The sequence below is a fragment of the Pectinophora gossypiella genome, chromosome Z, assembly GCF_024362695.1.
Source record: "Pectinophora gossypiella chromosome Z, ilPecGoss1.1, whole genome shotgun sequence".
Lineage (NCBI taxonomy): Eukaryota > Metazoa > Arthropoda > Insecta > Lepidoptera > Gelechiidae > Pectinophora > Pectinophora gossypiella.
The window spans coordinates 22,072,547-22,086,368 of NC_065433.1; the positions used below are offsets into that span (position 1 = coordinate 22,072,547).

Here is a 13,822-nt window from a genome sequence, read left to right on the forward strand (position 1 = left end):
AATGTTACAGATCCGAGCATTAATCGGTGAGGGAGGAGAACCGCTAATAAGCAGCTATGCAGTATTGTAACGTAATGCTCAAAATCGAATCATGCTTACTTATTATATTACAGGGGAATGCTCCCGGTGAAGGAATACCTTTAGAGCTTACTATAGATGGTTCAACAATACTGATAGCAAGGCAACCCAGTTAGTTCTGCGACAATGGCCTTTCCAGAAAGCTTTGGTGAGGATATCATCTCATCCCCAGGAACAGTGCTCGTTTAACACAGACAATGAAAAGCACTATTATAATGACATTTTTATTTCAAGGACCTTATCTTAAACAAACATAGTTTCGTTGTTTTGGTAACACATACAAAGGTACTCATAGGACAGGAAATCGTCGATTATTCCTCTCATTATTTGCTTGTAGTTTTCCGCTGCTGCTGCTTTATCTTCGTCTGTGACGAGCACACGCTTGCTTCTAACGTGACCTTCCTGCTGCAGACCACTCGCGAGCCACAGCGCAGTGTTCGCAACAATGACGCACGCAGGAGCGACCGTCTGCAGATCTTTATCAAATAACTTCCTCGAGTATATTTCCTGAGATTGCAAACCCGCGCAATGGAGTACCTTTTCAAATTGCGTGTAGTAAATGTCTAGTAGATCGTGAAAGTATTGTTGTCTCAACTCCGTGTCTGTACTGCTCGTGATAAGATATAGGACGTCGTACGCCGGACTACTCAAACGCGCCGTCTGATAGTCTATCAAGCAAGCAAATGTAGGTGTGTCGCCCTGTAATAACGACGTTTATATATTATAAATAAGACAGAAATGTTAAATGTACAAAAGAGTAAGACGAAAGCTATAGGTAGGTATGACATAAACATATATACTTAATGTACCTTACACAATTTACTTACTTACCTCATACTTGAATAAAATATTTTCTTTCCATATATCTCCATGACAAATACAGGTTTTACTCACAGAGGTATATGTGGCCTCGACATATTTCACATGGCTTTGTTTCAAAGTTTCGAACAAACTGCCATAGTTCGTGTTGTCGAATTTCTGTATGGCTTTGTTTAAGCGGTCTTCCATTACTTGCATGAACCTCTGATTTGTTTTCTTAGTCAGTGGCACACACACGTTTGAAGCTTCGTCGTATTGTTCAAAGTTTCGTATTTTTAGGATAAACGAATTCGCGTGGAATATCGCAAGAGATTTCAATGCCTCAGTGACGTGATTGACGTCGAGAAACATGCTGTGTGTGTACGGCCTGTAGCCGTTGTTTGTCATGTCCTCGAGCACGATGGCCTCTCGACAGTAGTCTCCGCACACGTAGTACGAGGCGGGCACAACATATCGCGGCAGAGTCAATGTTTGTTGTTGCGCTCGATAATGTTGGAGCAGGGTGGAGTATACAAAAACCTCCCGCGCAAACATAAGTGTAACTGCACCACTGACGCGGTACCGCTCATCTGTTGGCGCTAACTTTAATACCAGCGCCACATTCACTCCCTCGCCGTTCGTTTTTCCAATTAAAGTGACTGGGATGAGAACGCCAAAGTAGTTCTGCCCGATACTTCCCAACTTTTGCAGCGAGTATTCCCATTCTGTAAAATTAAATGCTAAAGCTGCCTTACCGACGACAGATCTTATATAATCTTCTGGAAATACTTCCATTCTAATACTACTTATACAGCAACTATTTCTTAGTTAATAGTACCAAGAATACAAATTGTAAACATAAATAAACTTACCTAACCTACAAATGTGTCAGCTGATTAAATGTCACTTTTTGTTAACTTTTTTTTTAACGGTTTTGACTCCAGTCTTTTTGCCTTTATGCGGGCAGATTCCTACGAAACAGTTTATATTAGGTATTTAATACGCAGTTTGTGAGATTATTTACATTTAGACATTACTTTTATTTTCATTTTAAAATGTTCCCTAATTAAATTACTTACAAAAAATAAATTATCTGCACATATTTTTTCTGTAGCTCAGCGCAGTGCGATGAGTAGGATGGATGAGTATACTTTAAGTATATTCATCAGCAGCGGCTACTGCTCCGGATAATTAGGGTTAATGAGTGCAAGTACTTAGTGGGGCTTTATACCAAAGAGTTATACTTAGGTACCTGATAAGAAAACGTATGTGCTACTTATTTTGACAACTATCCTATGAACTATGGGTATACTTACTTAAGTATACCCTATAGAGTAAGTACTTACTTACTCTAATTTATTAATAGGTACCTACTTGAATTTATTAAGGATTAACGAATACTTATAACATCGAAATGAAACTAAAAAACGCGCTTTGGGATAATACGAACCTACTAATGTTCGAATAAAAGCCTAATATAATTCATTCGGGCTAGTCCCAAATGCCTTATTCATTTCACTGTCTGTGAGCCAGGTGTGAAGCGCTGACCATTCAGATTTGATTCCACGCAGGATTCAACCCAGGGGGCATAGTGGGCGGCGCGGTGGTGACTCGAAGGCCCCAAGCTTGTGGGGTATCTTCCACCTACGTCCTATCGTAAGTGGATGGACCCAAAATGTGTCTGCAAATTAAGACATTATAACTTCTTTCTTGTACCTATTATTACTAAGAAAATAATTAAAAATAATTGATTACAGTCACTTTTCAAAAATCTTACGAAAATTTTCCTCTTTCCCTAACTACCTTATAACCACCATCTATATAACCAACAGACAAGGTCTTATTTTTTTCTTCCTATAACTGGGACCTCTCTGATCCCACCTGGGTGTTTCCGTATAATTTACTCTGTAGTTATCGAGATTAATGAGCCAATTCTATATATCGATTCATACGGAAGAAAGCGAGAAAAAGTGATTGACATCAATGGCAGTTACCCGGCCCAAAATATGCGGACCGGTGCACGACAACCGATTGGCAATGTGTAATATAAATGTAAGTACTTAGTCGTCTCATTCCTCGTCAAGTGTAGTAACCATAATCGTAAGCTGCGAGAAAATCATATCTTCAGTCGTTTTAAAACGTATATATTAATTCCCATAGGCCGCCCATTAGTACTGTTAAATGTTTGTATGTTTTGTTTATGTGGAATCTTCTTCTATCGTGTGGGTTGTGAGGTCGATTACCCTGGATTCAGGGTTATTATAGAACCGCCAAATGTAACGACTACTAACTTGCATCAGTAAGTAGTAGGCTTAACGTGCCTTCCGAAGCACAGATCATCTTACTTTCGGACAATCAGGTGATCAGCCTGTAATGTCGTAACTAGGGATCACAAAGTGACTTTCGTGATATTTCCCCACCGGGATTTGAACCCGGGACCTCCGAATCGTGAGCCGAACGCGCAAACCACTGGACCACGGAGGCCGTTGTGTGCAATAAAGTATATTTGATTTGATATTCAGGAATCTGCTTATTCGTATCGAACCAGTTCAATAGTCATGAATCATCCAGGTCACTTTGGCGGCTCAATAGTAACCCTGGCTCCAGGGTTGATGAGATCAGTCAATGAACAACTCACACGAGAGAAGAAGGGTTCAATAAACTAGCGACTGCTAATCTGCCCTTCCAACTCAAAAGAAAAATCGACCTAAATTAATATAGGTTCTCTGAAAAATCTACAATAAATTATGTAAAAAAAAACTCATATCGAATTCTGTTTAGCTGTATAGGGCCTGACGGATTCGAACCCACAACCTTCGAAATTGAAGGCGCACTCTCTCACTAGACCACGGCCAGTGAAATTATTATCCCAGTTAAAATATGCTAAGCTGCGGTCAACTTAACTGAATTAAATACATTTTCTCTAGTAGAGGTTAACCCGCAAAGAGATTTAATTTGAATATTATTATACACACCGAAAATGAACAGTCCTAGTCCCTCTGATTCCAAGCTCTTCCCCCCGTCATCGTTAGAAGGATTTCATTGGACCCAAATGGAATATAAAATGTGCGAAATGTAATGAGAAACACGCCCGGCGAAGATTGCAAATTGAGCGATTGTTAACGTAACCTTAAAATTATTATCGCTGACACGAGGTGAGATGAGAGAAGTCGTCGACTGCATCTGTTACGCACCGTTTGTTAAAGTTCGTATCCCTCAGTTCCCTCAATCAGCGCTTATCTCTATCGACCCACCAAGGTCAATCAATTCTTTCAAAAATGTTTCCTCTCAGACGACGACCTGCGCCGAGGTTTGTCTTAAACGTTGCACCGGGTGAGAACCTTCATCGCTCCCCATTTGTCCGGCCAAGTAGTTAATGACATCTGCAGCAAATCTACTATAAGTCACGTCAAAACAAAAACGTATCCCTCAGCGGTCCCCATTCGTCTGGCCAAATAGTCCCATACGTGGCAAATCTACGATAAGATCACATCGATTAAAAAAAAGTACAGGACATGTATACACTTTGAAACCATGTCACATTAACTTTTTTGACAAGTTAAACCATAAGTCTCATTAAATGTCAAATGTGATAGTGCGACAGGGTTCTAAAATGGATACATGATATTGCTCATGACTGTACACACACGTTACGTATAACTAGAGTACCATCAAAATGCCTAAGTATGTGATTTTGTAGGTAGAACTAGACTTAGATTTTTTGACAATTTCCTGCAGGTATTAATAAAGGACTCTTCTCTTCTATCGTGTGGGTTGTGAGGTGGATTACCAACCCCATCAACCCTGGTGTCAGAGTTACTATTGAGCAACCAAAGGCCCCTGGCATGACTCATGTAACGACTACTAACTTACATCAATAAATAGGGACCCACGGCTTAACGTGCCTTCCGAAGCACGGATCATCTTTCTTTCGGACAATCAGGTGATCAGTCTGTAATGTCCTATTGTAACACTGGACATTTTATGTCCAGTTCCACTTCATGCTAAGGAAAATAGTATAAACTAGCTTTTGCCCGCGACTCCGTCCGCGTGGCGTGTTATAAAAGAAAGATCTTTGTGTGTGTGGGAGAAAGGTTAAAAAATGCTTAATTTTATTATTTTTAATGAGGTTACAGTATAAGTAGCTCAGTTAAATAATGAATTGTTATTAATTTCTAGATTATTAGTTTATGATTTGGTTTGATATTTTAGGAAAATACGATCAGTTTCGAAAATTTAAACAAAATTTCAAAATTACAACAGAAATACGCCGTAAAACGTCCGTCTGGAAAATTCAACAGAAAACTACCTACGAAAGATTTGAACCATCCAAGAATAGTGAAAAGTTCGCCCGCAAAATTTAATATTTGACACGACCATCAACGACGTCTGTCCTCACGCGTCTACCGCTAGGGATGTGAAAAAATAATCGATTTTTATAATTATCGATTATTTCAAAAAAATAATCGATTTTTATTAATCGATTTATGGATCACTAATAATCGATTTTTGAAAAATCGATTTTTTTTTTAGCAATTTCTTAACATACTTTCGATTTTTTAAGAGTACCTATTTAAGGTAACTGGTAACACAGTCTGAACTGAAGAATATCTGTGTGATGGCCGCTGGCGACGGCTGTGTGAAATAGCGCCATCTAGTATGTAGCGAGAAAATTATCAAGTCAGTCGGTGTGATGGCCGCTGGCGGCAGTAGGTACTGAACTGAATTGTTTTTCATTATTATTATTATTGTAAATAAAGTTGATTTTTCGTACTTTTAAGCTGTTTAATTTTATCCCTTAAAAAATCGATTTTTATGAAATAATCGATTATTTTTAGTAAAAACATCGATTTATTTTAAATCGATTATTTGCCAGCAATAAAAAATCGATTATTTAAAAATCGATTTTTCAAGCACCAAGTCACATCCCTATCTACCGCGTTCCGGTTGCTCACTCGGGTATCTGCCCCCCCTCCGCGCCTCGCCACCGCTGTCGCCGCCGCGGCCGCGAAGTTTCTTGGTTGCCAGTACCGCAAGCTATAAATTTCAAGCCTCTAACTCGCTTCCCGTTCCCAGGGAAATTTTTAACTTTGCATTCACTAAGGTATATAATATATGCATGTCAAATTTCAAGCATCTAACTTATGCAGTTTAGATTTTTTCATACAATTTTTTTTACCCGCCAATTCCCATTTTTCAAAATACAGCCATAACTAAAATTTATATTTACTAAGGTATGCATGCATGCTTTTATTCGTAGCATGCATGCTAGATTGAAAACATCTATCTTACGCGGTTTAGATTTTATCATACTAATGTTTTTTCCCGCTAACTCCCGTTCCCGTGGGAATTTTGCAATATCCAGTTGCAACTAAGCTTTAAGTTAATTATGGTACCTGCATGCCAAATTTCAAGCGTCTAACTCAAGCGGTTTAGAATTTTTATACAAAAGGGTTTTCCCGCTAATTCCTGTTCCCGTGGGAATTTCGGGAATTCCTTTCTTAGTGCACCTCTACGGTACCTAAGCTACGTCCCTTCCTGATTTCAAGTGCCTACGTTTAGCCGTTTAGGCTGTGCGTTGATATGTCAGTCATTCAGTCAGTCAGTTTCTCCTTTTATATATTTAGATATTTCCGTCATACATGATTTCTATGTAACTTTAACCATTAAGGCTGCTCACGCGACGGAAGCTTAAAAAATGGAGTAACTTCTCCCGTTTTCCCAAAATTTCCCTTCACTACTCTGCTCCTATTGATTGTAGCGTGATGAAAAGTATACTATAACCTGCCCAGGAGTATGAAGAATAATTGTTCCAAGTTTCATTAAAATCCGTCCAGTAGTTTTTGTTTTTATAAGGAACATACAGACAGACAGACAAAAATTTTACTGATTGCATTTTTGGCATCAGTATCGATCACTAATCACCCCCTGATAGTTATTTTGAAAATATATTTAATGTACAGAATTGACCTCTCTACAGATTTATTATAAGTATACATAGATGATTGGGCAAAGATAAATTATAGGTAAATGCTAATCTAGTAGTAGTCTGTAGAAGCTAGTAGTCTTCAAAAATCAACCTACTACTTACGTTGCCATAAGTAGGTACGACGTTTGGCCACAATTATTGATAACGTTATCGTTTTGTATTGTGAACAACAGTCATTAAACACACCTTTTTTTTTTAGTTTCGGAAAAAGTAGCTATCTCCATTGACTAGCCTATTATTCTTTTAATGGACTAGTTGAGAGTCATCAGCATTCCCTATTCGCCAAAACAAGGATCAAGAGAATGCTGTCCGATGAAAAAATAAACAAGTCAAGATTAAAAAACAAAAATGCATTGGCCTGCTCCACTTAGTCCAGTCAAACAACGTTACACGCCAAATAAAATTCTCTTTACAGATTCCCTCAACCTTTTAGATTTACTCTCCGTACTTTCTTCAAGACATTTTCCGAGCAAGTAGCTGCAAACTTTACGTTTTTGCTTCCGTCAGATCAACATTTAAAATACATGCCCAAAGGCCACCCTGTTCGCGGTCCATTAATTTCATCATTCAATGAACCGACGTGACTTAAAAATATTTATCCGATCGAGTGAAAGGAAACTTTGATTTTGTCTTCTTAAGCGCTTTTTTGCCCTGCACCTCGTGTAGAAAGATAACGTAATAATATACCGACATAATATAATAAAGCATGATTCGCAAAACAAAAATATAAATTTGTGGTAACACAATAACTAGAACAAATATCGTAGTGAATACTGATGACGTCGGGCGAGAGGTGGCGGCTGCGGAGCGCCAAGCGGCAGTAGTATGAGCCCGACACAGTATCACAATGAAGTCGTTCGGACGTATGAGCGGGAAACGAATCGAGTTCATTTGTTCAACTCTGGCTGCTTCCAAATAAGCCCTTCCTTTATTGGGGTCATTTGTATCTGGATTTATTTTACTTCCATTTCGCCGCAACGAGGCAAGGGCCAGATACGGTTCTCGATTGATTTCATGATCGTTTTATTCCTACCACCCATTCTATTGAATCCCACTCGATATAAGTATGAACGTATCTATCTACTGTAGTGTCAGGAAGGGGCAACGATCGATATTTTTATCCATTATAAAATGGATATATAGGCCTATTGTTTTTCACAAAATAAGCACGAACGAAGCCCGCCAACACAATTACCCGCCGTGAAAGGCTTATTTGTTAGTAAGTTAATCAGAGCCAACACTTATAGCCGTAATAAGCTATTACAGCTACGATGCCATTAACCTATTTCATGATGAAAATGAGAGATCAACATGCTCATGACTGAGTTAGCCTACTAGTATAAAGTTTATTTCATGTTACAGAAAGTTTATTATCAATAACAATATACATTCGCGCCTATTTATATAGGTACCTAATTTATAAAACTGAATTGTCTATTCTACCAATATACATATAGTTTAAAACCTCAAGCAGACACACATCAGACACGACTCACCACGAGACAACTTGATAGCATACTTATTAACTCCTAATTGAAATTAGTATGAAGGTGACTTGCCTGAGCTTCATTTATCTACTTGAGCACAGTTTGACTGTTCACTGTAGCTTGTTGCTTGTGTAATTTTCGTAATAACTGTAGGTACGGCCTGTCAAGCTATCCCTCTCCATTAGACAAATTGATACTGTAATTGTGAAACCCTGCGCTTGAACCTTCAATACGATGCACTGTATCTAATAACTCAAATCAATAGTCAAGTTCCCAATAGCGAACTTAGTCTCTCGCCCGGCTGTCAAATACTAAGACAATCTGCTCAGTCGTCCTGATGTAACTGCTTTATCTTTCCCCCAGAGAATCTAGCTTCAATAGAAATCTTTTGTATCAAAGTAAGTAAATCTATCTCGAGAGTACCTGGAAAATGTAGGAAATGTATTCTCTGGTGGCCGCGCTAAAATAGACTTTTAGAGAAATAACCTAAGTGCTATTTCGTTGATAAGCAGCTCAATGAGCGGTGTAGGCGGCGGCAGTAAGCAGCGGTTTAGGTAAATTCATTTCGCGAAATTGGATTATGGAACAGAGGCCAAGGTGAACTGATACTTTATACTTGCATGCTCCAGCCCGATGGTACAAAATTTACATCATAATTGTAAAAGTGATAGACGATTTAGCGTGTACCTACGTACATAATTATTATCCTGTACAACTGTGGCGTGATAGCACAGTTGGAAGAACGCTTGAGTCTCACTATGAGGTTACAGGTGCAAATCCCAGCACAGACCTAACCCAATGATTTTCGTATTAGTTTTCGAATTCATGTTTGAATCATAAATTATTATCACATGCTCAGCGGTGAAGGATAACATTATTCCTGAAACCAATATTCCTGAGAAATGCATTTCCTCGGTGTGTGACCTAACCAATATCTACAGGTATTGGGCTGATTTTCCCTTCGCGGATTGTAAGGTCAGACAGGCAGTCACTTTTGAAAAAATACTAGACCTGTCAAATCTTCAGGTTAGCTAAGAGGACCGTGTGAAAAATGGGATAATGCTAGGGATATGATGATAATTTATACATGATATCAACTCAGAATCATGGTCTGAATCATCCCTCAAAGTTTTCGTTGCGATGTCACTAACACCCTGTATATAATCCGCATACGTTGATGAGAAACAAACTCCTAAGTGCCAGATTCCAGGTACGGTCACGAGTTCTAATATGTATACACTTTGAAACCATGTCACATTAACTTTTTTGACTAATTAAACCGTAAGTCTCATTAAATGACAAATATGGTAGTAATACAGGGTCCTAAAGTGGGTACATGATTTTGCTCATGACTGTACTTACACTTGTAATAAAGCAAGACATTATGGCTGTTGTACGTAAAACCATTTTCATATTTATATTTTTTTTTCATTTCATAATACCAGATACGAGTAACAAAATAAATACCATTCGTGTTAATTCATTATAATGAAATTTAATAACCCGTATTGCAGTAATATTAAAATAAAACAAAGGCTTTTTCAACAGATAATAACCAGTATTGCTTACCTGACAGATGGAGCTGAATTCAGCATCAATTAATGTAGCATTTCATTGATCCTTATTGAATCCATTCAGCCCAGGGGGGTTAAAATGGCCACATCGAAGCAGTTCATCTAAGAAAGCAATATTCTTATTTGACATTTGTTTGTATTGATCACTTACTTTAATATGCGCAAAATATGTCAAATTGCAATATTGCTTTCTTAGATGAATTGCTTCGATGTGGCCATTTGAACCCCCATCATCACCAATACATTAACGTCCCCACTGCTGGGGCACGGGCCTTCCCTATGGATGTATAGGGAGATCGAGCCTTAAACCATCACGCGGGCCCAGTGCGGATTGGTGGTTATTAACGACTGCTAATGCAGCCGGGACCAACGGCTTAACGTGCCTTCCGAAGCACGGAGGAGCTCAAGATGAAAACTTTTTTTTGTGGTTACCCATCCTATGACCGGCCTAACTCTGACACCAGGGTTGATGAGATTGCTATTCCACCTCACAGCCCACACGATAAGAAGAAGATTATGGGGCGTGCCTATTGCCATAGAAATATAATATATAGAAATAATTTAAAGTACTTATATTACCTACCATAGAATTACTAAGTATAACTCAGTTTCCTAAATAGAACTCCTACACTGTGATTGGCTAAAATTTCAATAAGTTGACAGGAGTTCTGATAGTTGGCCAATCACAGGATAGGAATTGTATCTGTCAATATAAATGAAGATACATGTGTGCTGCTGTGTTGTTTCATTGATAATTATCTAATCAATGACAGCCAGATCCAGAGCCTGAATGGCAGATTAATTAATAATTATGATGATGATGTTCGCTAGGCTCGCTAAAACTCAAGAGCGGCTGAACCAATTTGGCTTATTTTTTAGTCTTGAAATATTCGTGCAAGTCCAGGGAAGGTTTAAACGGTGATAAAGAGTGGAAAAAAGTGATACGAAGTTCACCTTTTTTTTGACGTGACTTATTGTAGATTTGCCGCAGATGGCATTAACTACTTGGCCGGACAAATGGGGAGCGCTGAAGGCTCTCACCCGGTACAACGTTTAAGACAACAGGCCTGAGGGTGCCCAGTTGGGCGCGAACCTCGGCTCAGGGCGTCGTCTGAGAGGAAAAATATTTGAAAGAATTAATCGACTCTAGTGGGTCGATAACGATAAGCGCTGATTGAGGGCACTTTTATGCACTTCAGAATGTTAACTAGAGACATAGAATAAGGAATAATATGACGCGGCATCCGTGATAGAAGGATTAAAGGCTGTGGCTGATGTGCCCGGTACACCTGTGTTTGACTATAGGTATATAGACTAGAAGTTCACCGGGTCACCATAATGAATATGTTTGAGGCTGTTCAATTTGAAATAATTTGAATGCGGCGCAAGATGACTTTGAAACAGGTACTTGTTGCTAAAGTACGTACATGCCTGGCCGAGACCTAGTGAAGTAAGTTTCAACTTGAGAGGCTGCATTCTCTCAACTTGGGTCTTGTGGGACCAAGTTAACTCCTCATCAGTTAAGCATAGTTTGTTTTCCATATGGAGATGTTTGTCGTGCGACCACAATATTATTATATCACAAAGTGAGTTACCTACGTCGCGTGGGTTTTGTAACTTCCTCAGACCGGCCTTCTTATAGTTTCTTGACAGAATAATTCTAAGAGCTTAAAGTTTCTAAACGCTACACTGTGCTTCCTTGAAGATAATTTTCTGTATGTCAGTTGTAGATAAGAACTTTCTGTAGAGCAATAACGTCGGCCTTACTATTTTCTTTACTTATTTGTGTAATACATACATAAACGAAGGGGTGGGCAGAACAACAAATAATCAAGAAACTATTTGCAGACATTTGTGTTTTTTTTTTTTTGTATTTGTGTAATAAAGTATATTTTATGAACAGAAACAACACAAATTAAGTATAAAATCAAGTCCACTGAGAGAGAAATTTACCTCAAACTGTTTTACATAGAGGGCAAGTACACTGGCAAGTGAAGTAATCGTCAATAGGCTACTTGACAACCTAGTCAAATGAGATCTTTGAATGAGATACTTTTTACGAAACGTCAAAACGAAAGTTTTCTTTGGAGTTTGTAATACTATGTCCTGTGACGTCATCAATAGAAGCGGTCAAACGTCGCACTCATTGTTACTTAATTCATCAATAAAATTCAAGTTGAATGAGATTGATTTTTGATAATCTTAGACTGGCTCCTATTTCTAGATTAGCATTTTAAAATTTATCTTTAACCCAGTCAAATACCCTATTGCATAAAATACTTATCATTGACCCCATGTGGCGTGCGAACCTAACCAGAGGATGGACAAGTGGCGCGAGGGTCGCGCCCCGTCCCGTGGCTAAAAAGTAAATTTACTTTTATGTTGTCTATTTCCTGGCTAGAAATCGACGTCCGAGGGAAATCACCTCACGTCGTCTATGTGACGAAGGTCGTGGATCGGAGCTGCGGGATGAATACTAACCACTTCACGCCCGATCCTCCACTACCCTTATCTGACTACAATTTACGTTCCACCGATTTTTCCCCACAAAACATTTGGTTTACCTGTCTGTAAGAAACCAATGGTAAACGAAATTAGGAGAAAAAAAGATTTCCAAGGTACTTTTTGTTGCCAAAGCGAATAAGATAAATAAAAAGTTAAGATAAATTCAGTTTAGTGTGGAAGCGTTTTGTGTGAATTTGCAATAAACGATGGGCTGTGAGCACCTACGGTTGCAACGCTCTGAATATTCATGAGACCTCTTTATACTGACAATCGACAATTTACAAAACAGTTTGAATTTTTTTACGTCTGTTAGCTGAGGGACTTTCTATCGAAGTTCCCCAAAACACTATAGATGACGTTGTTCAGATTTACCTATTTTCTTCCTATCCTATTTATGTTGTCCTATTTTCTCAATGCTCAAATATAAATAATCATTGATAAAAAATAAAATGTAATAGCAGATATATACAAATAATTGTTGCTTGATATTTGGATCAGATTATGTATAGAATTTTTATGTTGCCTATATTGCTTCTCTTTATTTCGATCAGAATAATAACAGGTGGAAGATGTTGTGACATTGTGCCTGGTTATAGTAACAAGGGTCATCATTTATACCCAAAAATAAAGATAAAAAATGCATATATGACTGTTAGCTATGAAATTAGAAGGTAAAACGAAGAACTCTGAATAGCGCCATCTGTATATTTTTTGAGGCACGTGTCCTGGAGTGTTTCTCATTGAAATTGAAATGTTATACTTACCATAAAAACTTCACTTTACCTCTTTTGTTCGTCTACCACATTTTATGAATAGTGGTAACAATAGCGAGGCTGGTATTGCATGTATGGTGCAACTTCCTGGAACAATACTTCCGTCGTGGCATATCGCCTCACGTCCACCGGACAGATTGAAAAGTAAACGGATTCACCCTCCCTCACGTATTTGTTCCGGCTATCACCTACAGTGCAACCTCTTTTATTTCTTTTTATCATTCCATCTATTCACGAAAATTTCCGTTTTTAGGCACGTGAATACTATTTATTGTGTTGTGTAGAGCTTACATGGAACAGGTTGAAGAGAAGGTGAACGTCCTGTCTTATAAGAAAGTGAAAGAATTGGCCTTTTATAGACAAGGATGGAGAATGCTACACCGACAAGATTGGATGAGTACTGTTTGCGCTTTTCGCAATACAGTTGCAACATTTCCACCGGTTTATCAAATAAATTATTTGTTTGATTGATAAAGTTTGATATCACATTTGAGATCTTCTTATATCGCGTGGTTGTGAGGTAGATGACCAGCCTCAGCGACCCTGGTGTCAGGGTTATTATTGAGACCTAGGCCCCTGACATGGCTCATGTAACGACTACGTACTTTCAGCAGAACT

At 38.5% G+C, this 13,822-nt stretch overlaps 1 protein-coding gene across 1 annotated transcript; it reads right to left on the minus strand.

Annotated features, from left to right (window-relative positions):
• Positions 1–288: 288 nt before the first annotated feature.
• On the minus strand, positions 289–1,742 carry LOC126379876 (uncharacterized). The gene is made up of 2 exons (XM_050028854.1): positions 910–1,742; positions 289–777 (listed from the first exon to the last, which is right to left on the minus strand). The coding sequence occupies exons 1-2, from the start codon at positions 1,669–1,671 to the stop codon at positions 322–324; spliced, it is 1,218 nt and encodes a 405-aa protein (XP_049884811.1). The 5' UTR covers positions 1,672–1,742; the 3' UTR covers positions 289–321.
• Between the last annotated feature and the right edge of the window lie 12,080 nt (positions 1,743–13,822).